Source organism: Alosa sapidissima, chromosome 4 (assembly GCF_018492685.1).
Source record: "Alosa sapidissima isolate fAloSap1 chromosome 4, fAloSap1.pri, whole genome shotgun sequence".
In the NCBI taxonomy this organism is placed as follows: Eukaryota; Metazoa; Chordata; class Actinopteri; order Clupeiformes; family Clupeidae; genus Alosa; species Alosa sapidissima.
The window spans coordinates 32454456-32482448 of NC_055960.1; the positions used below are offsets into that span (position 1 = coordinate 32454456).

General features: G+C 42.7%; 1 protein-coding gene across 2 annotated transcripts; it reads right to left on the reverse strand.

Moving 5' to 3' along the window:
- Positions 1–470: 470 nt before the first annotated feature.
- On the reverse strand, positions 471–27522 carry tgm5l (transglutaminase 5, like). Of its 2 annotated transcripts, XR_006031369.1 has the most exons (17): positions 27418–27522; positions 27000–27179; positions 26581–26820; positions 26196–26314; positions 25862–25990; positions 25391–25568; positions 25089–25224; positions 24889–24992; positions 24053–24292; positions 23707–23769; positions 23548–23580; positions 23230–23439; positions 22689–22846; positions 22371–22507; positions 21462–21743; positions 16991–16997; positions 471–482 (listed from the first exon to the last, which is right to left on the reverse strand). XR_006031369.1 is itself a non-coding variant. In XM_042090398.1 (15 exons), the coding sequence occupies exons 1-15, from the start codon at positions 27422–27424 to the stop codon at positions 21593–21595; spliced, it is 2085 nt and encodes a 694-aa protein (XP_041946332.1). In that variant the 5' UTR covers positions 27425–27522; the 3' UTR covers positions 21377–21592. The 2 variants fall into 2 exon arrangements, 1 of the variants encoding a protein (XP_041946332.1); XM_042090398.1 differs by lacking the exons at positions 471–482; positions 16991–16997 and having other exon boundaries at positions 21377–21743.
- Between the last annotated feature and the right edge of the window lie 471 nt (positions 27523–27993).

A 27993-nucleotide genomic window follows, 5' to 3' on the forward strand; every position in this document is an offset into this window, starting at 1 on the left:
CATGATGTGGCCAGAATCAAAGCTAACCGTTTTCACACTTTGCTTTCATCAAAAACCCCACCTTTTCTGCGCCCCCCCACCCCACCCCCACCCCACCACACCCCACCCCATCCCACCTCTCTCCGAGAGCTGCCAGCCTTGAGCCGTTCTTCTTTATTAATTCAGCATTTGTAATTGTCATGGCAACACTGTGCCGTGTGCTTATTCAGTGGCACTTTACTGACATTTAAAAAATCCTGAAATCACTATCCATAAGTGCCTCTATTCATGGCAACGACAAAAAAAAAGAGAACCTTGAACTTCTGTGCTGGCTTGGTGATGCTATGATGGGTCAGCCAGAGCATTGTGTGGGTGGCTAAAGCACTCACACCGTAACTGCAGATAAAAAAAATAAATAAACAATAGCCTACAACACCAGCAGCCTTCAAATGTCAGCCAGCTGCCTGTGTACTGGGGGCGGCTGAATGGGTAAATACAGTCATCTGCAGAGAGGCATGGCAGAGGAGCGTGTCAGTAAAGATGGGGATGCCTTTCTGTCCTTACAGCCCTGATCGCCTTTACATTGCAGGGATTTGGTCGCTTTCAATTCTGAACTTTACAAGCTTATACCGCAAAGGCATTTTTATGGTTTGTGCCCCAGACATTAACCCGTAAAGCCAAAAGCCTTGAGCATCACATTTAACATGTCCTTCCTCGTAAGTCAGGGTGCGATGATTCTGCAGTGTCCCGATGGTACTAGCACAAACACAACCATAAAAGCATATGTAGTAGTAATAGTAATAGTAATATTTAAAAAAGCAAACTTAATGAAATAGATAACTTCATGCCACTTTATCTTTATGCACACTCCTGTAAACCAGTAACAGACAGGCTTAGCCAGAATCTCATAACCAAAGCACAACACAGACAGAGGTAGCAGCATCAAATCAGCAGTAGTAGCCTACATCTAAATCTGAAGTTCTGTAAACATCTTTACAGCCCTCATCTTTTAAGGCACATTGGCTTCTTGAACACTGTGTGTGTGCTTGTGTGATTTGTATTATACTATCTGCTGAACAACAAATTGCCCCATCGGGGGACAAAATAAAGTAACTTGACTTGACTTGAACAGGTCATCAGTCCTCATCTTGCCATACCTGTTGACTTATTGATATTGAGAAAGTGAACCACAGCCTGATCTTCCTGTTCTGTCATAGGGTTGAACTGGTTACCTCTGAACTGTTCAGTCATAGGGTTGAACTGGTTACCTCTGAACTGTTCAGTCATAGGGTTGAACTGGTTACCTCTGAACTGTTCAGTCATAGGGTTGAACTGGTTACCTCTGAACTGTTCTGCGGTGGTTATGGTGTAATGACCACTGTATGGCTACAGAAGTGGCTCATGGACCAGCGCTGGACAGCTCATCTTCTCAGCATACCCTTTATAAAATGTCCTCCCTCTGGAAGGACTGCTGAGTCTCTGTAGTACAGATCTTGGTATTCCCCACAGGTATCAGTGTGTGAATAAATGGGTGCCACCCTGAGGTCAGCCTCTTAAAGATTGAAGTCCTTGACCATTCCTCACCCTCAAAGTCTGATAGAAACCTGAAGTGTGTGAGACTGAGAGTTTACAAACCGATCATATGATGTAATATTACGTCTGGTCGAATGAAATTCCCTAATGTTTCCTGTACTGTCAAATCTCAGTTGCAAGACGTGTCTGAATTGGCACTTGTCAAATGAAACTCAAATCCTTCACACAGCGCCTAAGAGAAGAAAAAGAATATATACATTTTTGATATACAGTGTTCTGGAAGAAGTTGTTTTTCTGCAGGCTGCCTTCTGGCAGATAATAGGCACACAGGGCTCCCATGTTCCCCTGGACAATCTGCTGTCCCGTCCAGCTGTTGTGATTTGCCCAACAATCCTGGGAATTTTAAATGGGTCACAACAGAAGTGGCATAAAGAGTCCCACAAGGTTATCAACTACAAGAGCAGAATTCAGATGCATAGGTTGTTAAACAAATAATATACATTATTACACGGCTCTTCACAAGGCAAGTAGAACGCTCCATTGGCTTGAATGGGATTTCCCAAAGTTCTACGGTAAAATATTTTCATGTAATTACCGCTGCAAACATATAATTACCACTGTCAATGGCAACGGGTTTTGTGCTTCTGATACGTCTTTCATATCACTACGCAAGGATTGGAACTTCATTCAAAAGTGAAAGCAGACGGTTGATCAGCTGTAAAGCAGACGGTTGATCAGCTGTGTTCTAAAGAATGTTTGAGCGAGTTCAGTGTGTGTTGTTGCAAACTATTTGTTTCTCACCAAATGCCACGATGAACGGTAACAAATAGGCTAGGCTATGTAGGCTAAAGTCATATCGTGGGGAGTTTATTATTTCGTTTTGGCAAGTAGCCGTGTAATAAGCGGGATAATGTATAGAACGCCGGTCATTATTGGGAAAATAAGTTCCATTCAGGGCGGAACAAGACCCCTCTGCTGCGCGTCGGGGTCCGGTTCGCCCAGTCGGGACTTATTTTCCCAATAATGACCGGCGTTTTATACATTATCCCTTACATATTACAATAGTGATGCCAATTTGTAATCAGTTAATGTGGTGGCTGTGAATGTATCATTGGCCATGGTCAAAAGTGAAGATGAAGAGAGAGGCACTGGCTTTAGGCTGAGGTTGGGATCTGGACGAGGATGCTAAATCAGGGAACTCCGAAGTGGATGATTTCGGTTGCTGTCAATTAACCAGTCCTCTGATTCATGGTGTAGTCACAGCCATTGGTTTTCTCTGTTTCTCTGTTGTTTTAAATTGAATGTTTTGAGAGGCTGTGTGTGTGTGTGTGTGTGTGTGTGTGTGTGCGCATGCAAGACTCTATTCGAATGGGTAATTGTCTTATATTGCTTTTTTCCATTGAGGTAGCACACTTCTCCTAGGCTATAGATTTCTAGGGGAGGGTGCTTCCCTCTTTGACATTTATGCCTTCTTCCTCTTTTGTGGATTACCTATTTTCATTACCTATTTTCACTCAAGGGGCAGAGTGTCTTCTTTATGTTCTTTTAGGTACAGTAGGCTACTACAAAGAGGCCTTCTTCAAATACTGACTTTGATGTAAATACGTTGCTTATTTAGTTAGTTTTCAGTTGTGTGAAATCCTTGTGAGAGTGATATATGCATACACAGACTGTGTGGAGCAAGTGTTTGTGATTCTTTATTGAGTCCACTGTTTAGTCCTATGGGGAGCAACATATGGATTGCAACATATGGATTTTCTTTTCTTTTTCCCCTACCCTTTCCCATCCATGGTCTTGTTTCTGTGGTCTGCTTTGTTGAGTGAGTGCAGGTTTTTCAGACCTTTTGAAATCCATTATTTATTTCTTTTCCACAACCTCTCCCTCATGGAACGGCCATGCTTTCTGACCATTCCAGCTGGTTTCTAATGAAATTAGTTGATTTAGAGTTTTTTAACATTACAAACAAGTGTTTTAAATACTTAAAGGTGCAGTCAGCGATTGCACAGGAAGTCGCATTTATTTATGTTTTTGTTTATTTAAAATTATTATCAGATGCTTTTGTCCAAAACAACGTATTAACCAAGGACCAAACGAAACACACCAGAGAGGTAGCTCACCCCTCCCTTCAGTATTCCCAGAGAAACTACACACAGGGTTTCATTTTTGTTTGGGGGATAGGCTGCCCTCACTTTGTTTGTTTAAGTTTGTTTTCGGCGCCTGGGCTGAGAGACATGGAATGGGCAGCTAGTGGATCGTAAGGAGATTATTGCTGAATGTGACAAAAAATTGGAAATGTGATCGCTGACTGCACCTAGTAGAAAGAAACTAGACGTATAGAGACTCAGAAGAAACAACCACTTAATTGTTGATGTTGAGGTAATCTAGAATACTCATTTCCCTTTTTAATAAGAATGTGTGTGTCATCAGTGCATGTGCATTCACTCTTGTAGCAGTTGTTATGGTGTTATCGTCAAATTCACATGAATTTGCTAAATCATAAACAATCCAGTGACCGTTACTGTTCCATCCGTTACAGCTGCAGTGAAGGGCTCAGACCTGAGCAAACATGACGCTCCTCATAACTCTGTCCATGGCCTCTTTACTGTGCCACTGGCACTCCCAATGTATTTCAAGATTTTATTAATCACATTTAAAGCCCTTCATGGGCCTGTCGGAACTGCTCTTGCTGGAGAGAGAATGCGAGAGAGAGAGAGAGAGAGAGAGAGAGAAAGAGAGAGGATGGAGGAGAAAGAGAGAGAGAGAAAGAGAGAGAGACCTCAGGTGGTTTATGGAACGTGTCTCAGCCACAGGCTGAAATTGGAGGTGAGAGAGGGTGAAAGATTACTCTCCTCCAGAGCTTTGAAATATACTCCCACATAGACCATTCAAATCAAAACTCTGAATAGTAGAGAAAAAAACATATATCTCTCTCTCTCTTGCTCACATTCACACACACATATATAAAGGCCACACACACACACTTCTCATTCCAATTATTTTTTTAATCCATTATGTTTTGCACTTTCATTTTGGTGTGCTGTATTAAATTGCTTGAAATCATTCCCCATGATTCCTGAATTTGCATCCCCCCCAATTGCTCCTGGTTTGATGTCTGTGAATAAACAGAGACCCATTAGCACCTCTGTGTGTTCATACGTGTTCTTGGTGTTCTTACGGATCCCCAGTGAGCTCTATTGCAAGGTGATTTGACTGCAAACTGAACAAACACCTGCAGCTAGTGAGTGCTGACATACATGCGCCCATACTCCTCAGACAGACAGAAAGTAACGATGCCAGAGCAGCACAGACAGAAGATAGCGATGCCAGATCACTGCAGACAGAAGGTAACGATAACAGAGCAGTGCAGACAGAAGGTAACGATGCCAAAGCAGCGCCCTTTACTCTTCAGACAGAAGGTAACGATAACAGAGCAGTGCAGACAGAAGGTAACGATGCCAGAGCACTGCAGACAGAAGGTAACGATACCAGAGCAGCGTCCATACTCCTCAAACAGAAGATAACGATGGCGGAGTAGCGCCCTTTACTCTTCAGACAGAAGGTAACGATAACAGAGCAGTGCAGACAGAAGGTAACGATGCCAGAGCACTGCAGACAGAAGGTAACGATACCAGAGCAGCGTCCATACTCCTCAAACAGAAGGTAACGATGGCGGAGTAGCGCCCTTTACTCTTCAGACAAGGTAACGATGCCAGAGCACTGCAGACAGAAGGTAACGATACCAGAGCAGCATCCATACTCCTCAAACAGAAGGTAACAATGGCGGAGTAGCACTCATACTCCACTGACAGAAGGTAATGATGGCGGAGCAGGGGGCTAAGACTTTATTGAACATTTATGATGTCATTTATTCATTAAATGGAAGTGCGGCCGACAGACGGGACTGAGCCATTCGTCAGACTGGGTTATTATTACGTCTCCTCTAGATAAATGGTTACAAGCCTCAGGCCTGGAAATCGTTAATACAGCCCAAAAGCACACTGTCAGACTCCTGAGTTACACTATGACAGTAATTACCACAGCGGCGGCAGCCATTTCTATGCATCTTGTCCAGCCTTGGGCAGTGCTCTCTGATGTGTGTGATTTGGACCCTTATCAGTTACACTTAATATGACAAACATCAATACTGTGCAAGCAACATACTTGACCTCTGGAAAGGTCAACATTAGCCCGGAGGGAGGATGTGTGTGTGTGTGTGTGTGTGTGTGCGTGTGTGTCAGACTGTGACACCATGGATACCAGGATGATCGTTCAGCACTTACTAGGTTATTACTGTATGTCATTATAATGACATAATGGAACAGCGAGGATGAAGAAATTCTCTTAAAAACATGAGTAGATCATCTCTCAGCCCACTGAAGACCCTGCAAATCCACACCTACAGTATTCAATCACTATTTATTTGCAATAGTGACGGGCTATTGCAATACAGAGACATAACATGGTACCATTAGCACCATTGTTATTTACTGGACACCACTAACAACAACAACATCATGTTACATCATGCAAGAGGGTTACAAGATGTTTGCAGTAAAATATGTGAATTGAATCTTACCTTCCCTGTTTGCAAAACATGATAAGTTATTTTTGCATTCTCTCTCTCTCTCTCTCTCTCTCTATATATATATATATATATATATATATATATATTTATATATAATTCCTCCTTTCACATTCTTTCCCTTTCTTCTCTCTTCTCTTCCTCACCTCATCCTCCCTTCATCTCTTAGCGGTGTCTCTCTCCACCACTGCCACCTTCACAGAGCATTAATCAGTTCTCAGAATCAGCCATGCTGAATGTGCCATTCACGCCGACCCCCTCTTTCCAGGGAGTCCTCTAGTCATAAAAGGGCCAGCAGCATTTTACCCCCCCCTTTATTCTGCACTATAATAAATGGCTTGACCCAACAGGTATATGATCCATAACATTGCATGTGATCGGAGCCAAGAGCACATTTGTAGCCTGTCAGTCACGCCCTTTGGCTCACCCGGCGCTCCACTCGCACGCACAGGCAAACTGTCTGCGCCGTTGTTTTTTCCTGCCTCGTCTTCAACGCTCATTTATTCAGATTTATTCCGCGCATGTGTTTGACAACAGAGCCTGTCAAGGACCAGCCCTCCGTCCTTACCCTACAAAGCCCCTCCTGACCCTGTAATGCCGGTAACCATTCATCAAGGCTTGCATCAAATCTCCACCTGTCCAGAAAATGCCTCCTGCCAAACCTACCTCACACTTGCATGCACACACACACACACACACACACACACACACACACACACACACACACACACACATCTTTTTTCTTTTTTTTCCTTTTTCACTTGTTCTTCTGTATTTTTTATTCACTATGTGTGTATTTGTGCATCTGCTCTTGTGAAAGTAAGTGCACTGTGTGAATGTGGGTAAGTATAGGCTGTAGGCTGGTTAGTGTGTGTGTGTGTGTGTGTGTGTGTGTGTGTGTGTGTGTGTGTGTGTGTGCGTGTGTGTGTGCGTGTGTGTGTGAGCTTGTGTATGCATGTGTGTTAGTGTGTAGGCCGTGTATATGTGTCTCTGTGTGTGTGTGTGTGTGTTAGTGTGTAGGCCATGTGTATGCGTTTGTGTGTGTGTGTGTGTGTGTGTGTGTGTGTGTGTGTTTGTGTGTGTGCGTGTGTGTTAGTGTGTAGGCCGTGTCTATGTGTCTGTGTGTGTGTGTTATCTAAACTCACCAGCTGTGTCCCAGTTTCTACACAGAGTGTCTGACTGGGGCGATTTAGTTCACGGTGTTTAAAATTAGCCGCCGCATCGATCATTTCCTCCGCGGTGAGCGGGTCCGTACCAGAGTGTGGCACGGGCCATCCGTCACCCAACATCCGTCTGTCCCGCCGCGACACACCATCAGTCAAGCCGGCGACCCTGTCACCTGCTGACAAAAGAGCAGCCGCCAGGGAAAAAAAATATCGCCAAGGGAACAAGCACAAACAACACCAGCAGCTTCACAGTCCACATGAACAGCAGAACAAGGAAGCAACAACAAACTCACTCCCGCTCAGTCCTAAAGTGCAACCAGTTACCTACAGTACACAATACAACACTGGCTGATTCTCACACATGTATTGGGTTTTACATGAGTGCATGTACAAATACACTTGCACATCGGTAACACTTCAACTCTCATCTCTTACTTTACTAACAACAAACAATTACATCTGACCATGTCTTATTATTGGTCTTTACTGCTTTATACCCACCTGATGATATTTTATACTGACTTTTTTATACTGACTGACATTTTTGTCTTTTACTTGGTGACATGGTGTGTCAGATTAAACATGATTTCAAGGTATTATTCCATCTTGTGAAATCACAAAGCAGAAGTTAAAATGCATCAGTGACAGAGGAACAAAGGGGTGTAGTTATGAGTGGACGTGCATTATGCAAAATGACATGACATTTTTTATAAATATAATAACGATATAACGTAAGACTTGATTGATTAAAAGCCGAGTCCCAATTAGAAGCAGGCCCCCTTCACTGGTCTGTTGTGATTGACTACAGGTTTGGACAAATAAAGGCAAATCTCAATTAGAGGCCTGGTCTGTTTTTTATGCCAGTTGTTTGGTTCAAATTGGTTGTATAAAACTTCTCAAAGCTCATCAGATCACCTGATTGAGCTAGTTCAATGCTGCTTACATCACATACATAAATGTTAGAGTAGAAGCACTGCTTAAAACACTTATTTTCCACTGATGAAAGATAGTGTTAGCCAGAGTGTCTAAATGTTTAAACCTCTGTCCATATGGAAATGCTATCATTAGATTAGTTAGATTCTACACAATTCAGTCGTTCAGTTCAAGGTAAAGGTAAAGAGAGGTGAAATGAAGTGGTGACTCCCTACCTTTGGTGGCCATAAAGCCTAATTATGCATCCATTCCTCAATTTCAACCTTTCAGACTACCCATATTTTGATACAGATCTCATTCTCTTTCTGTGTGTGCATGAGGTTCGGTTAGAGAACTCCGACTCTCAGAGCTAGATCAAATGAATGACTTGTAATTGATATTATTTGATAGCGTTATTGGATAGCCTATTTTTTATATAGTAGGCAAATATTTATATTGTTTTGAATAATCAATTTGATATTATTTCCCATCTTTGCTGAGCAAAAGTTTTGTGTGAAATGAATTAAAGGTCTGGCCCATATAGACGCCTGTCCCAAATGTACCGGTAAGCAGGATACATTTGGCAATTGAAGCAAAAAAAGTCTGAGCTATTAATCAAGGTTTTGCGGTAATCTGATATAACCATTAGTTATAAAACACTAAAGCAACAGGTCATAATTCATTAGGAACATTGCTGTAGTCTCATGTGTGTTTGTAAATGATTATAACAAGTATTATAATGACTTGTGATCACATTATACTGGCTTATGAACATGTATAAATCTTTATAGCAATGGCCTTCAAAGAGAAGTGTTACTGATTGTATTTATTGAGCCCTATGCGCTAGTGCATGGAGCATTATAACAAGTCATATAACACCCTGTTACAGACATACTCATTAACACACATGCTGCATAATGCCATATGGACACCTGCTCTATGTTCTGGGTGTAACCCACATATCACAAAAATGCCATGACAAATACCATATCCTGTCATAAGTAGTACAGTTTTGATTGTTGACAGCTCTGAAAATATTTGCTGTTATTACAACTTATCATGTGATATAAACTATTATGGCCTCTAATACTCTGAGAAAGTTCATGGCATTCACTGATAACGGTAAGATGACAGTGTTGTGCCAATGGATATCAACAGTCCCAATGTCTGCAGGATATTTTCCATGACATGTCCATGACATGGTAAGATCTGTTATATGATGGAAAGTCACCACAAACTCCCACTTAACTCACACTGCAGTCAAACAGGCAGGCATATTATTTCCCTTGACTTGATCACTGAAATGAAAGCAACATATGCTCTGAAACATAAGCAATGGACACGCAAGCCTCTGCACTCTAGCATACTGCACCACCTCCATTCAATTAAGCAGAGAATCACCTCTATTAGCCCAGGCAGGTTAATAGAGCCGGCTTTCGAGGCCGCGTGGCCATTATCGAGTGACCCTGTAGTGATTACCATTAAAAGACGCACACATGCACTTTCACAAACACACACACACACACTCAAGAGCACACGCACACACACACAGACACACACACACACACATACACACACACACATACACACACTCCACTGCAACACACAAAGTCTTACAAAGTACCGGCTATTTAAAAGTAATTTTGCAATCATTATGTGAAATAATATGTCAGGACACAATGTACAGTATATACAATCACACACATTCTCATTTTCTGTTTCTCTCTCACTCTCTCCCTTACACACACACACACACACACACAAATATATGTTGACACAGAAAGGCCATTTCCCAAATGACCTCTGATAGATTAGCATACTGGGGCCCATTATAACTTCCTCAGGGAGAGTGGCTTAATGAAGTGTGCTGAATACATTACTGTGTGCTAGCTTACCCTGCACCGTCAAGGTTAGCAACATCATGCGTAAACAAGACAATGGCTTTAGCCTAGAGCTTGCTTCATGTGTACATTCTGCTAATGTCTCTTCACTGTGCTGAGAGACTGAATATGAACAGTCGAGACAGTCTTGTCTTTGTTGCCTTGTCTTTTTCTCTTGTAACGTCTCATGCTGTTGTCAATGGCCCTCCTTTAAGGATATTGTGGCCTTCCAGTGTAACCTTCTCTAAGAACCTTGCATGAGCTACAGAAGAGGTCAAACTCATTAACATTGTGTATGGCTTGCAGAAAATGTCCCACAGTGCTATAAATCCAAGTATTGCAACTTGTGCTGAGAAGCTTTAGTTTGGCAAAATGCTCCCCAGCATTAGGTTAAACTTAATCAAAAAGTATACTGGTCACAGACTCTTCTAGAAAGATAGGCCTACTCATTATTTAACATGTAATGAAGCAATGACTTGGATGGCTTTAATAGCCACGGCAATCTCTTATTCACAGTTGGGTTTACAACTGCTCCAACACTGGGCTGAGGATGGATGGTCTCCAGGTGGGAGAATATTACCACATAAATAGACTCAGTCACAGCACGGTGACAGCATTTTGTCTCAGTTTTATGAAGGTGCGCCACATTGAAATGCAGAAAAATAACAACCAACAGCTACAAAGAAAAAGGGACTGGTTTAGTCATGTGGATAAGCTAATTCTGTGCATAAGTCTGTTCTGTATTATCTGACGATAATCTTATATGAAATGGTGCCAAGACCTTATTAAAAGTGATTCTGAAACACCAACACTGACGGTGGAGCTTGGGAAATTAAAGAAAGCCCCTGAGAAGTTACAGTTTTCTTATGCTTTGTTAAATGGTTTAATTACCTGACAGCGTGTATGGCAACTCAATAGTCTATGGGGATAATATGGTCTTTGTTGATTCATTTTACACAGACCCATTAGAAATGTCTTCAGTTCCTTAATGAAGACTTGTAGATGTTTTTTTCCTATAGTATTTTATAGTATTTTCTATATCTGGATTGTCCCAGTGTTGATGTCATTGCACACCACATACATTTACCTATAGCCCCAGGATAGTTAAGACTACATACATGCATGTTAATGCATGCATTTTTAAAATGTTCGTAAACAGAGACATTTGTGGACTTGACAGGACAATATGCTATACAATTAAAGTATGTTATAGACAGTTTATTGATATGTTATTATATAAGTGAAGAATAAGCTCACAGAAAACCATCAAATAAAGTGTTAGCAAAGTCAAAAGACAAGAGTGCAAGCATCGTGGTTAAAGCTGGCAGAGGTCTTATCTGACAGAGAGAAGTGAAGAGAGCCTTTCTTTCTTTTTTCGGGTAAATGAGAGTGCAGAGGTGCTCTTCAAATCACCAGGCCCAGTCTCACAATAGCACCTCATTACTTAACCTGCTTTGCTTTCTCTCTTCCATTCCACATCCTTATTGGTCTGCCAGGCCATATTTGGGGGCCTTTATAGACTGATAACTAAGGGAAGCAAAGGGAGGAGAGAGAGAGAGATAGAGGGAGGAGAGAGAGAGAGAGAGAGATAGAGGGAGAGAGAGAGAGAGAGATAGAGGGAGAGAGAGAGAGAGAGATAGAGGGAGAGAAAGAGAGAAATCAAACCAGCTACCAGCCACCAGCCTAAATAAGATCACAATATCCCTTCCAGACCCTTTCCTCTACACAAGGCTGTCAAATCATTACCTGCTATAGAGACCCAAGCTAAGATCGCTTGCTTCCTTTTTATTTTTCTCTGCAGCCTCCCTATCCACCTATCCTCTGCACTCGTCCTCCATGGGAAGAATGGAGAGAATCCTGTGCCATCGATTCAGGTGTCGGGGGTTTGTGGAAAGGTGTAATGTCGATCGATTGTGGAGATGGCCAGGGTTAAGGTCAGGGTCAGTCTTTTCAATCACACCCAAGGATTTCCTGGGGCTTGTGTAAGCAGTACAATCAATATCTCATTACCACATGCTTCCGTACACATTTACCCCCCCCCCACAACACACACACATACTCAAACATACAGAAACAGCACGTGTGTTGGGCACATCAACGCATATAAGTGCATGGCAAACACAACTGCTCGTGGAGGAATACCCAAGTCGCATGCACACCCATGCACACGGTGAGTGGAGGTGAAAGACTTTCATATTGCTCTCCCATGCACACGGTGAGTGGAGGTGAAAGACTTTCATATTGCACTCCCGGCATCCAGGCTGGCAGAGATACAACACTTGTCAAGCAAGCAGCAAACAGCACCGCCAAGCGTGGCATCAGCTCAGCCGAAAACTCTCCGCCGCACATTAAGACAGAAGCCATGCCTGGGAATGGGAGAGGATCGGCCCGGGGAGCACGACGCAGGCTTCAGGTGAGCTTTGGACGAAGCCAAACGCGCTGGATGGGAGTTCACTTCCAGTTCGTCTCAGGCATGATGACACACACATTCTGACACCACAGCTCTGCCAAGATTGATTAAAGTTCTCAAGAAACTGATCATTAAAGTTCTCAAGAAACTTGAGGTTGGTATGAGAGGGAGTGTGTTGTGTGTGTGAGCAACCTACAAGTTACTCATTTTGTACAGAATTTTCCTGAATCTCAATATTATGATCACAATAAACAACAAGTAAATGACTAAGTCAGCACCAGTTGCCTACATCCATTGTGTTGAACTTTTATGCTGTCATGACATCACCAAAAGTAGGCTATTGATTTTACCAAAAATTATTGACAGTATTTTTAAACTACAAAATGACACACCTTACCTATAAAGTATTTTGATATAAAATATGAAGGCATTTTCTTCGACAAAATAAAATACAAATGACAAAAAACTATTTTATATTTGAAATGCTTATTTTATATACTGCCCATCCCTGGCTGTTGGCTGCAGCAACTCACATTAGATAGTAGGCCCAAAGCCGGACCGCAACTATACGCACACTACACATGTTGCGTAGGGCCCGCGCAAATGAATCAAGGCCCCTCGCCTCCCCCATCAAGTTAGTTAGAGTTATAGACCCTTTCAAGAGAGTTCCATTTTCAGCATCATAGTTGGCCCCACAAGGCTTCCGTTTTAACATTCCATATGTTATCGTAATGCAGAGGAAGTAGATTGGGAACCAAATAGAACGTTCAAGCATTGTTTTTGTTTTTATTGTTGAAAGGGTCTATATTGTTGATGAGAAAGTGAAGCAGAACTATCAGGGCATGAGGAAAGACAAACCTCCATGAGTGTGCACTGCGGGAACAGCAGTTGGGTAAGATATCTATGTTCCACATTTTGTCATGTTTCACATTTTGCCACATTTGACAAAGGATTGATTTGACATTGAACATGAGTACTTCAAAGGTTGCAGTCACTCTCAGTGCTATGCGGACTGGTGCATGGGCAGTTTCCAGAGGCAAAATAACTAATTTTCTCTGTCCATTCCAGATCAATATGGAGATAGAAATGTCACAAAAGGTTGCTTTGTTTCTTTGTTATTTTATATTTTATATTGTTATGATAAGCATGAACACATGCACACCATCCACAACCCCCCCCCCCCCACCCCACCCCCGCACCCCTCTCACACACACACAAACACACTCACACAGGGAACAACGTGTTCTCAGCAGTAATGTGACGTAGTCAGTGATTTATTATTTGTTTCCTAATTAACAGATATAGACATATTTTCCGTGTCCAATGTGTGACTCATTCAGCCATTTTCATCTTACCTCAGTGGACACAGAGGGAAAGAGGAGCATCAAGAGCAGCAACCGCAATGACAAGTTGATAAAATGTGATAACATGGTACAATATAATTAATCACTATTTTCTCACTATCTTCCATTTCATGCAAAGTGGCAATGCAAAGAACAGAAGTGACACAAAATGCATTGTCTCTGTGTACTAATTAATTCTATTCTAATACACCTCATACATCTCAAGCTTTTTCCCATTTCTCCCTGTCTTTCTATAATTATTGTTTCGCAACAGAGCTCAGCGTGGTTCTTGGCTCTCTATCTATGGAGATGAGCTTGGGCTCCTTAAATGCACATCACTGTCATGTCACTTGACATTTAAGCCAATTAACCACATGGCAAGGAACTATGTGAGTCTGGGAATCCCTCTGCTTTTGAATACCATATCCCAGTCAGCTAGTAAAATAAAACCAATCTGAGGTCATGTTTCTTATGAGCATGGAATGAAGGAATTGTTATGATCTTATATCTAGTTGTGGTGGAAGAGGTAAATAGGCATTAGAAGATGTGTGAAAGGTTGTAGAGTCATACAGAATAAAATGGAATATATATATATATGTGTGTGTGTGTGTGTGTGTGTGTGTGAGAGAGAGAGAGAGAGAGAGAATGAGAGGGATAGATAGAGAGAGAGAGAGAGAGAAGCAGGGAGCAAACAGATATGATCAATGTTTTCATAACCTTTTCATTTCTCTTCCTCCCTGTCTACCTGTCTGTGTGTGTGTCTCTGTCTTTTGGGGTGAGATATCCATCAAGGTATTCACACTTTGATTGCATGAAGGTCAACCAAAGTCAATCAGCTTTTATCTCAAATTAGATCGCAGTTTATTTAATATCAGGAGCAGAACAGTGGATAGGCAGACAGAGGCTTTTAGATCATGTCTGAGAGACTTGGTGGAGAGGGGAGGGGGTGAGAGAGAAGGGAAAGAGAGAGAGAGAGAGAGAGAGAGAGAGAGGGAGATGATTAATTCATGCCGTGCTATCTCAACATGCTTGAGTGCCTCGATGTGGCATTGGAATTACTCGCTACAACACCATATCACCATATTTAAAAAGGCCCAAGCATTCGGATTATCTCAAGGTTGTCCCTCTCTGGAGACACTGACAAGCTACCCGGTGAGGGGTACTATTTTTGGTAGCGAGGCAAGGTGCTGAGACAATGTAGTCAGTCATGTTAGAGCCTCCTGCTGCAGCCTAACTCTCAAACGGAGCACTAGCACAGCAAGCCGAAGAGAATGCAGGACAGGACACATACTTAATGAAGCATGCCTCACATGACAATACAATTAAGCAAAATAAATGGGCTTCCTGTTTCATCTCAAAATCCAATGTGTGTTAGTAAGTGTGTGTGCAGCACGCATGAAATATCACCCACGAGTGAGAGGCTGAGAATAATACATTAGGCCACCGACAGAGAGTTATATTTATGGTCAATGTCAGTGTAAGTTTTCCTAGGGTTCAAAATGCTTCTAAGGATGGCAGGAGGTCTGCTTTGGGGATACAGACAGCATCGGTCCTGGAGGCTGTGACACTAACCTGCTGCTCTGTGAGTCATCTCAAGTTTAATATAGGCCTATATGGTTCAGTCCAGGGCCAGCTCTAGACAGGGGCCAGGGTGTCCACCCAAACAAAGTCAATTGTTTTTTTCTTTTCAGTTGTGCATCTGCGCAGTGTGCAGCCTCAAACCCAGCTTGGATGTACTGTAGACCCCCCGGCCTCCTGTTTCTTGAGGTCACTGGGTACTGTCAGTATGAGAAAAACCTCCCGAAAACAATCGATGCTACCTAGCTCAAGTTGTTGCAGCCAACAGCTAGAGTAGCCAGGCAGCTACAGTGCTACACTCTGGGGGCCATGATTTTAAAGATGCCCCCAGAGTGTAGCACTGTAGCTGCCTTGCAGTGCTAGCTGTTGGCTGGGATGGGCAAAAATACATCAAAATGTATTTTAAAATAAAACATCCAATACCCTAATTTTAAGTTTATCAAAATAAACCACACATTGCATTAGCCACACCATGTATCAAAATAAAATGTATTTTTTGTATTTTGAAAGAACTAAAAATAATCTTTAAAGGGAGCATGACCTTCTTTATCTGTCTATTTAATCTATTCCTGACTCTTTTTGATTAAGTGGACAGTGTTTGAGAGCAACAGCTTTTCTCTGCCTACATGCTATGCTAACCTGCCTGTTACATCTCATAGCCTAAATACTGTATCAGAGATGCACTCAAACTGTCACAACTGTCAAGGGGTACAAAGTGGAGACAAGTCTCTGACATTGTCAATGCATGCCCAGATTGAGCAATGTTGCAGGGCAACCACATAACCGGTTCCATGTGTTTCGATTAGATGATTAAAGTTCTCATGAAACATGAGGTTGGTATGAGAGGGAGTGTATTGGCAGTCAACTATCAAATGACACACCTTACCTATAAAGTATTTTGATACAAAATATGAAGGTATTTTCTTCAACAAAATAAAATACAAATGTCAAAATACTATTTTATATTTGAAATGCTTATTTTAAATACTGCCCCTGCCTGGCTTTTGGCTGCAGCAACTCACATTAGATAGTAAACCCAAAGCCGGACTACAACTATACGCTTCTCCCTTGCATCAAGTTAGTGAGAGTTATATTATTGAGGTGCTAAGAAAACGCGCAGTCTGATCCGAGAGTGCAGCTTTTGATAGGTGATCTGACATAGTGCCAACCCAACAAAATATCATTTAATTGTTTGTTCCCTCAGTGCTTTCCTAAATAGCTTACCCATGGACTTTCCCTTAGACTGCCTTTAGTTTCTTATCCAGAAAATACGGTTACTTCTCTCATGTGTGACTAAAAGTGCTCATGACATCATTTTAACATTGGTTTTCAAAAAAAGTTTATTACGGAGCTGTAAAGTGAGATACAAGGTTATGATGCCAGTCACACAATGTTGTTTTTCTCTAGATATAGAAACGGTTCATATAAAAGCTTAAAATGCTTCAGATGTTAAGTTATTCGTTGTCAAAGAGATGCCAAAATGGAATGCTAACTCCAGGTGAAGCCGTATTAGCCTCAGAGCCTCCCGTAGATGGTACACCTTCCGAACGTTCGTCTATTCCCTTGCAACACACACAAGTTACTCTCCGTCTTAAACTGAAAGGCACAATTAGACTAAGGCACCACTAATACAATGTAATCATGACATTAAAGATAGGTGTTAAAAAAGTAAAAAAGAATAAATATGAAATATTTAAATGCCAAAATATTTTAGGCTATTGTAATTATATGAACTCCAATATGAACTACAATGAATACAATATTATAATATACATATAGGCTATATAGGCCTACTGTATATATATAATCGCCAGCACTGACACTATTCAATATTACTGGTGGTGATAAGGTGGTAGGGGGCCCCCAAATCAAATTCTGCTTAGGGCCATCAGGGCTTGGACCGGATCTGAGTAGGCCTACCGATTTATTTTTGTGTTTGTGTTTTGTGTTTATGTCCATTTTGATCCAATCTGACCGCTTTGCTACGTTGCCCACCCAAATGTAGTAGGCTAGGCTAGAACCGGCCCTGGTTCAGTCATTCATCAATAGTAGGGGTGATACACAAAATTGATTCCAACATTCTCGTTCTTTCTTTGAATTTTGAGTGATTTATTCAACGTAGAAACACTTTTTTTGTTTACGGTCAAAAATGACCGCCATAGGAAATTAATGGGAAAGAGTATACATTTCATCCAGGAGATAAAATATATCTCCTTACACACACTCCTACAACTTACCACCAATGTTCCCACACGCATGCATGCATGCACACACAGAAGCACACACACCCACACACACACACACAAACAGACACACATACAGTACACACACATGTACACCCACTCACAGACACACACACACACACACACACACACTCAGTACATGTTGTCAGTTCATGTTGTCATGTTGCCACTTGTACGTGTGAACCACCAATGTCCACACAGGCATTCACGCACATACGTGAATAGGGGTGAACAGAAACACACCCACCCACACACCCATAAACAGACACACACACATGTACACCCACTCACACACACATAACACACACACACACACACACACACACACACACACAGTTCATGTTGTCATGTTGCCACTTGTGCATGTGAACCACCAATGTTCGCATACACAGGCATGCATGCACACACAGAAACACACACACCCCACACACACACACAAACAGACACATACTGTACACACACATGTACACATACACACACACACACACACACACAGTTCATGTTGTCATGGTGCCACATGTGCAGGAAAACCACCAATGTTTGCACACACATGCATTTTTCACACATGGAAACACTCACACCCACACACACAAACATACACACACACACACACTCTCTCTCTTTCTCTCTCTCTCACACACACACACACACACCTACACACACACAGTTCATGTTGTCATGTTGCCACTGTGCATGTGAACCACAGTGTCCGCACACATTCACGCACATACAGAAACACACACACCCACACACACACAAACACACGTGATGTAGATGTTAATGTTCTAATAAGGGTCTGTTTACAATAATGTTCTATTAAATAATACTTTTTGTCATGGTATTGGTATTTAAGAGCAGTTAAAACTGTTCGGTCAAATTTGACTGCGAACAGTAGCCTAAAGGGGGGTAGCAACGAACAGTGTTTAAAGGTTAATCAATGTGCTTGGTTAATTTTACACACCTGTGGAAAGGGACCTGATGAAACCCATGAATTTGGAATGGTGGTTGTAAACCAAAAGCTTTCATTGATGCAAAACGTGTCCAACTTCTCTTAATGTGTCTAAACGTGTTCTATTTGCATGACTGTGTAGTCTACCATTTAAATGATAGCGACACTGTCGCGAGAAGTTTGACTCACTAACTCCCTTGTTGAGAGAAAAGTTTGCTAAACCTATCGGCTTTCTTTCACCGTCTGCGTTTCATGTCTGTCTCTCTCCAATAACTCAGCACAAATGAAGCGCTAGGAGAGAAAATGCGTGTTAATAATTAAAGATTGGCGCAGCTAGTCGGAGCAGTGAGTCAGAGTCAGAGCGCCCTGCCTGATGTTTAGTATGCATTTGGCTGCTTCTTCTTTTGCTCGTCTGGAATCCGGCTGGGATAACGCGGCTGTCGACTGCAGCTGGCTGCATGTCGCAGCACAATGTGACACCAGGGAATACTTTAGCAAACACGCGCGCGCGCGCGCACAACAAAAAAAGCAGACAGAAACACACTACACACCCACGCACGATTGCTTCAATGGTGCTCACTGGGGCGCAGAGGCTATTGTACTGTAGCTCAGTTTCAAAGGCAAGTGACAGTAAATGCCCATCATACAGTATCTGCACAGACACACAATCAACCTTTCTCTCTCTCTCTCTCTCTCTCTCACACACACACACACACACACACACACTGTTTCCCCTTCAGGCTGCTCCTTACATGTACAAACGCTGCAACATCATTGCTGCAGAGAAACGGACCATGAGGATGCTGGCGATCATGGACAGTGACCGCCACCCACTACGCAGTACGCTCAATAAACAGAGGAGCATGTTCAAAGGCAGACTTCTGTCACTGTCATGCTCAAGAGACAGGTTGAGGAGGTCCTTTGTCCCTAAGGCCATCCAACTTTTCAATTCCACACAAAAGGGGAGGGGAGAAATAGACTTTTCAGCATGAGCCTGTCTACCTCAGCCCCTACCATATCAGTTTGACAGCTGTCTACCTGACTGATTTACTACATTAGCCCTTCTACACAATCTGGTAATCTAGACTACACCTTATAACGTATTCCCTTTTCTACATTGTTCTTAAATTATATTATTTTTCTTGGTTGTTAAGCGATTCTATTATGTTTACATTCTTGTCTTTTCATAGTCATAGTTGATATTTAGCCTAATAACAAGCATAATTATTGTACTGTTCAGTCCCTGCACTGTTCACTTTTGCACCATCATTGCACACACCTTAACATGGTCAATGCATCACATACTAGACTTTTGTATTAACATTTCCCTCGGGATGAATAACGTATCTATCTATCTATCTATCTATCTCTCCTGACTCTACCTACCATGGTCCCTCTCAAATGGCTCTCTTCCTCTCTCACTGTATCCCTCCCTTTCTCACTTTCCCTATCCTCATTCTTCTATCCCGCACACAACCCATTAATCTCTTATCCATCGCTCTGTGAACTCCCTCGGCGAGTAAGTTTGGAAAACTTTGGGCTGGGGCGAGGAAAGCATGCTCGGTCCTCCATTGAGCTGTTCTGCACTCATTAGCCCTCCATTACTGCCGATCGATCGCGGAGGGTCGCCTCTAATGCATGCCGGCGTTCATCTCTCCTGAGGGAGGGCCACGGATAATACCCTCTCAAGCTGCCTATGAGGACGGTTGCATCACAGAAAGCCAGTCGGCTGCCAGTAGCGCACAGCAGTTCACATCGCCCCGCTTTGATGGCGAGCCTGCGCCCTGAGCTGTGGCTTACAGTAGATGCAGCCGAGTGTGCTGCTGCGGCGGTGCGGCCTCGAGTGCCGCTCCAGAATCAGGCTTGGCACTAAGGTTCAATGAGATGAAGGAGGGTCTATTACTTTGTAAGGTTGCTCTCAATTCTCAGTGAACGAAGGTAGCACCAATAGTGGCTGCATCTCCATTGTTTCTCATATTTGGCTCTCAGTAAGTTTGTTTGTGTTATTGTGTTTTGTATATTGATTTATTTCCATTGTCAACAAAACGGGTGTTAAAGCAACACCAAAGAACTTTCCCTCTGTCGCACGCACGCTATTTGTTTATCCAGCACCGGCTTTGCAAATAATGATGTCCACAGACAAGGTAGAATATTTTGCATGACTTATAAAAGTACGATGTATTGCGACATCAGATGCAAGTCAAATTTGTAGTTTCTTATGTCTCATTCCATCGAACTACAGATCCGCTACCCGATCTGGCAAACTTACATAGTGCGGTTATAGCCGATAGAGGGCTGCGAAGCGAATGCAGAAGTGCCGTTCACCCTGTTACGAGTTGATGAACCACTGAAACGATTTTGGAAACATTATTTTAAGGTATAAAAAACTCTTTGGTGTTGCTTTAACAAAATGCCACAGTGGAGCATATTAAACAGCACTAACATTTGTCCATAGAATGTTATAGCCCGACCTGTCTTTGATTCACTTTTGAAGTGTGCTGTCGATGAAATGTTCAGAGGATATACATGTAGATGTAATAAACTTAGTATGAACTCTGGGACTTGCCTGTCAGTGCAGTTGAGTTCATGGAACAGATAAGTGTGGATTAATTTTAAGAACCACAGTGCCCCCTCGAGGAAGCCATGCTTTATGCTTTTATTTAACTAGCCTATTATGCTTTGTGGGCTTCATCAGTCAGTGGGACAACTCTGGCAATCGTGCAATTATGGTATGTTCAAGCAGTGTTATTTAGTGAACACATATTATACAATGATGTTAGACAATATTTATGTTTATTTAATTATAACTGAGTATGTTTAACTGGGTACAAATACGTATACATATGCTTTAAAAATCTGAAAATAAATAAATAACTTTAACAATACAAAATACTCACATTATTCTATAATAATACACAAACAGCCATAGAAATCATCATTAAAATAGTACACTGTGATGTACCGGGGTGATTCAATCATTTGCGGTCCGCAAAGTGCTGTGATCAAAAAGAGCCTCCTTACATAGGTTTGACTCTAATAGTTTGGAAGCCCCGGACCACAATTGGCGTGTTGGATAGGGCGAGGCTGGCATGGAGCATCTTGATTCCTGCCATCTTAGGTCTGAAAGTGATCGTCTTCTGCATGGTTTCACCTGGATTGAGATGGACCCTGCAACATATAACATTTGCCATCATGGAAAAAGCATACAACATTACGTCCAAGTGCAAGTAATAGAATTTATAAATGAGTATATTTTTAAGTATGGCTTAAAAATGAGAATCTGTCCTTTGATTCTTCCCTCAATTCCCTCAATAGCATGCTGACATATTGTACACATTTGATCCTATGCCAACATTACATGGAAGGACCTGATCTTCCTGTCTACACATATCTCCGTTTCCATCAGAGCTTCATCTCTGTGAATAGTTCCCATTCCAACTGTTTCCACTGTACTCATGTCAGACAATTACCGATGTTGCAACTCAGCAAAGTTTATATATTTTATGGCTTTTGCTTCAGGGGAATGGCAAACTTTAAAACAATACTTTGTCCAAAACACAATGTGGACATTCCAGCCAGGATAAATAGCGAACAAGGAACTGCCCTACTTTCCACCCAACAAAGACATGCATTGATCTGTGCCGTGTGCCACTCCTACATGGTACTGAATACAAGGCACATTATAACTATGTGATGATAACCTTGGGACAGTTCTGTTCTGTATATTTACTGAGGCACACCTCAGTTGCATGGTGTGAAGTGGTGAATTCCTTCATGTTGATGTGAATTTCTCACCTGATGTTGATCTTGTTCTCCAGCAGGCCGCCACCGACTATGGTCAGCACCCCACCGATGGCCATTCTGAACGGGTTCTTGAACGTCAGCTGGGCCTGGTGCTCTTTCTCCAGTACCACTTTCTGGGCATTTGGAACCTGGCAAATGGGACATATGTTAAACTTCTACATTTTTAAATACATGCAATTTAATTATTTTCTGATTCTCTGACCATTTGTTTTTGGGGTCACAACTCTTTTTTTCTTGCAATGTTGACAATACATTGTTGTATTTTGCAAGGTGCTCTGGTGTTGAGTGTCCCCTGTGAGGCCACCGTACCTCTATGAGGATCTCAGGGTTGCCAATGTTGAACTCGTCAAAGGCCAACACTCGGTCCTGACTCCCCATATCCTCAATCACCACAGCCAGATTGACCAGGTCCTCCCCAATGAGGACCTTGCATGTCTCATAGGGTATCTGGTGCGCTATCTCCAGAGCTGTTGATTGTAACAGAACAGTGTAAATATATATGCAAACAAAGTAGAATAATTAGATTCATATCCACAAAATACACTTGAATATGCTACATGGAATGCGCACCAAACCACTTATTGCTGTTCATGCTGCCATTAATGGGCTGAGCTTCGACACACATATTTCTGTCTTTACAAAACAACATCCCCATTCAATCAAACACATGGCACACCTCTTGTATATGGGTGTGTCTGGGTGTAGCTAAACAACCAAACATGCCACATTTGTTGCATAAGTAACTAGAGGTGCCGTTAGGACAGTTAGTTAGTCTTCAGAGTGAAAACCATTAGGAATGGGAGAAGGAATGTTGAGATAGGACAGCGAGCAGGACTGAGTGGCCCCTTACTTTGGAGAGGGCCGACCTGCATGACCCTGTGGTCCTCCCAGATGGTGCCTCCTGGGAGGTTGCTGTATTCTTTGACCTGGGCATTCACGTGCTGTCTCAGTCTTTTGGCGCTGTTTTCCAAGTTGGCCACCACGACCACGAAGGAGATGTCATCTCCCGCTGCTGGTACATTCTGGAACTTCAGGGACACTGCGAGACCTTGTCTGGGTCCTGGGACACAACCATGAGACAGGGGGTTAATGACGTCCTTTTTCTAGTATGTATACCTGTACAACGTGGCAGTCAGTGGTGAAACAGAATTAAAAAAATCAAACTTACGTCTGTTGAAGGCAGCAGGCTCTGGTACGAAAGCTAGAGGGGAGAAGCCACATGGTAAAATACACTGCAGCCAATGAGATTGTTATTGATATTGAGGAGACATCCCCCAATGTTTTCTATTCCAGGTTTATAATGTTTTGGTTCAATAAAATAACTTACCAAGTGATCTTGACATTATAGTGGGCCCATTTGCTGGAACGTCCATAGAGTATGGTACAGGGGCTGGTGAAACCAAAAAGTAAGGCCATTAATAAAGCTCTCAAGCAAACCATTCAGTCGACTCTTGATTGGGTAAGCTAACCGCAAAAAAATGGGTAACAAGCTTGGTGACAATAAACTATAAAGAACAAGAAAGTGTATGATAAACCACTGAGTTATGTACCACTCAAGTGATCATATATCACTACAGATTGCAATGAATAATACATTTTCTGTCTGAATAAACTCATTTTCTTTGGCCAGCAATACATCATAAGGTCTTTAGTGTCTGAGCCACTTCTCTCACCTTCCCGAGCTTTGTAATCAGCTGTGATGTCCTGGGGTTGATTGGTACCAATAGCCTTAGTGTAGATGAGCGCTCCCACTCTCTCTGTGTCCACGTCCACCTGGAAGGACTTATTGTCTGACACGATGAAGGTGTGCACCTCGGCATTCATCTCGGCGTAAACGAACGGGACGTCGTAGACCATGCGGAGCTCTTTGTCCTGCACAGCCTTCACTGATGCTGGGCCGCAGCAAAATATACCTGTGACACACAACCAAATCAATTTAGGTAAAGACAGGCAGATGCGTTCTTTTACATATTTCATCCTCACAAGAATGACTGAGCTGTTCACAGGTGAGTAATGAAAAGAAAATAGGTTAATTCCAAGATAAATAGAAAAGGTTTATGGAATAATCTAGCTGCAAATCCAACTAAAAGGCAGATCATTACATTTTACATTACATTTTAGCAGACACCAAAGTGACTTACATATGTCAGCTATATTACAAGGGATCACATTGTCCCCAGAGCAACTTGGGGTTAAGTGTCTTGCTCAAGGGCACAACGGTGGAAGCCGGGAATTGAACCGACAACTTTCAGGCTACTGCACGCTAGCCCAGCTCCTTAACCACTACACTACCACCGCCCCAATATAAAACCTCAATATAAAACCATCTATCAAATAATTGATCAAACCAAAGACAATATGTGGGACAATATAGATTTGTTTAGATCTGTCAAATATACGTAGGCTTCGCCAGGAACAAATGACCACGAGTATCAAAGGTCCAAACAGGGCCAGTCATGCAGAACTCATGGCATCCAATGGATAAACACAACTAAGCTTGACCTCTGACCTGAACTCCTCTCCTGAGGGGTGGGATCTAGCACCTGCCATCCATCAAACGCCATTCCCAGATCCTTACGTCTCATCCAGCCTTCCACCCACACGTGGAAATTCCTGAGATGGGATGAAGACAAGATGGCGTTTTGAACAAAAGGAATACTGGTGTGGCATGGTGTGTAAGAGCGTGCACTGTGGTTGAGGAGAACTCACCAGATGCTGTCGTTGCTGCGAGGCAGCTTCTCCCCCATGACGGAGTAATACTCCTCAATCACCAGGTTAGCGTTGGTGTCGTGGGCCGAGTTGAAGTTGGTGATTACGCGACAAGGAATCCCCAGCACCCTCATAACTGTAAGCAAAAAACAACCGTTCCCATTCCAAACTCATAACAATGTAGTCACAGTATATCTACGCAGGAAATTGTATTGTATGTTTTTTTTCACATAGCAGGATATTAACATAATTCTTCTCATGTGGATACAAAGATCATCATGGAGGAACAGGCCATGCCTTACCAGTACACATGACTCCAGCAAAGACCCAGCACTGGCCATATTTAACCGGACTGAAGTTGGATGCAGCCCACTGCTTTAGAATGTCCCCACTCCCTGTCCACTTGGTTGGGTGGACACCATCACTGTAGCTCCCTGACCATCTGCCCATCAGGACTCCCTGGTCATCCTGGGAATTAATCTGAAATCACAGAAGGTAAATGCAATTAAGAATGGAATGCTATCAAGAATACTTTATGAATGCAGAAGTTTTTACTTGTTTTAAAAAAAACAATTAAGAATGTTTTATGGAAACAGTAGAGAGTGGAGACAGGAATCGAATGGGAGAGAGAGATGGGGGTGGAATTGGGAAATGTCTTTGGGTCCGAATTAAATCCAGGTCCCCATGGACACTCAGATCCGTGATGTGTTAGCAGCATTCGATTGGAGTAGCAGTGCTATGGGATGGAGGTAAGACACAGATGGCACGCTCACCATGGCAGACACCACTCGGCCGATGTAGACCGGGTCACCGCGGCTCAGGTAATCAGCCTTCCAGTCCTTTTGGTGCTGAGGGCTTACGTCAAGAAGCTTCATGCAGATTTGTAAGATGTCTGCCTCGTACTAAAACACAGACAGACAAACGCACATGATCAGAGTGTGACTTGAACTGATGAAATGACAATCAGGGAGGTGAGTATTTGATTCAGAGTATACATGGGACTTGACAGAACAATGCAGCTCAAACGTCAACGACAGAAAAAAAACTCAACATCTCAATGATGCCTGATGAATAAGGCATAATGCAAGACAGAGAGGAATGTCTCACCTGGTCAAAAGACCATGGTCTGGCCACATTGTTGCTGGGCGTGCCCATATACAACAAACCAAAGTCATTCTGGACATATTCCTCTCTGTGGCTCTTCAAGGGCATATACACAGAATCCTCTGTAAAAGACAGAACAACATAGGTTACATTAACTTGTCGAACCTTTAAACACTAGTGACTGGGGCAATTGCAAAACCTCCAGATGTTAGGCACTTTTCTTTACCAGTCACATTGATTTTAAACCATCTATACCACCAAACAAAAGGGAAAACCATATCCACAGGACAAGTACTACAACATGTAACATTTGTCTTTACTGTGCAAAAAACCCTCTAAGTATATTAAGCACAGTTAACCACTTATATCCAGTGGTTTCCAAGCTCACCTTTGAGCCATGGGTTGCAGAGCAGGGTGAACGACCCCACCTTGTAGACCCTGTGATAGTACGGGGAGAGTATGCTCAGCTCGAGCTGGTATATGCCCACAGGGGCGGAGGCGGGGGTGCACAGGTACACGGACACGTTCTGAGGGTCGAATGCCAAGCTATCAGCCCGGAAGTAGGCAGCCCAGTCAGGACGCTCTACCTGCTTGGAGAACGCGACAGGGATCTGGACATACAGGTTGCCTGAGGAGGGAGAGACAGGTAAGGTGCTGCATACTCACACACACAGAGAGAGAGAGAGAGAGAGAGAGAGAGAGAGAGAGAGAGAGAGAGAGAGAGAGAGAGAGAGAGAGAGAGAGAGAGAGAGAGAGAGAGAGAGAGAGAGAGAGAGACTGACATAGCATGACAGAGCAGTAGCACACCTAATAGAATTTTAAAGAAGAGTCTGTGTTTGGCTGGGTCGTAGGCTCTGCCCCCCAGCTTCAGACTGACTTTGAAGGGCTGTCCCCTTCTCACCACCAGGGACTCTCCATCCAGACCCTCTGTTCTGTGGCTCTCCACGTTCTCCTCCTTGTCCCAGTTAACACACTGAATCGTCAAATCTGCACAAGGAGAAAAAGGAAAACATGCAAATTAGGTTTCCACTCCAGCAAGAGTTTTCATGTTAGTGATATTTAACAATACAAGAACAAGGACAAATGAGGTGAAAATAAACGACTGGACTAAATTAAAGCATGAGAAGGAAACCAACGAGGCACTTATGTGCTAAAGCCCTAATTTCTGTGGTTCTGTGGTGTAGAACAAATCCTAATCTCCCGTACAAAACCCCAAACCACCTACCTTCCATCAGATCTCTTTGTGCTGTGTGAGCAGGTTGCGGTTTGTGGTGGTGTTGCTGCCACTGTCCTGTATTTAGGCACTTTCTCTCGGCCACACCCTGACAGGAGGGGTTCACACATGGTGTGGAAGGAGGGGACGAAATGTTGACATTCTTCTTTCAGTGATATTCCCATCTATACACCATCCAGGTCTGGCCGATTTCGCAATCAGGTGAGGCATAAGAGAATGTAGTTTAAGTCATGCAAGTCAGGACGTCATAATAACCGCAGGAAGGAAATGGGCCAAAAAATAAACAACTGTGGGAATGTGGGTCGAAAGGCACACATCCAAGTACTAAAAGCTTAGGGTGCTGGATCAAAGCAAAAGCCATAGCAATAACAATAAAGTCTGTACACAAAACTTAGCTCCCAAGAAATATTTAATTGCATGGTGTTCGGGCCATGTCTTTCCTCAGACATAAACCAGATATAAAAAAACACATAGAGTACAAATGTACCTTTCAGATGGTCACCTGACCAGATATATGATTGGAAGCGTTAATAAGACAATTAGTGAAAAACACAGCATTGTGCTGTC

Coding starts and splice junctions, on each gene's coding strand:
- tgm5l (XM_042090398.1), bottom strand. Junction 25,225..25,390: donor TGCTGGAGTCATGTGTACTG/GTAAGGCATGGC, acceptor TTTTGCTTACAG/TTATGAGGGTGCTGGGGATT. Junction 23,770..24,052: donor TGATTACAAAGCTCGGGAAG/GTGAGAGAAGTG, acceptor TGGTTTCACCAG/CCCCTGTACCATACTCTATG.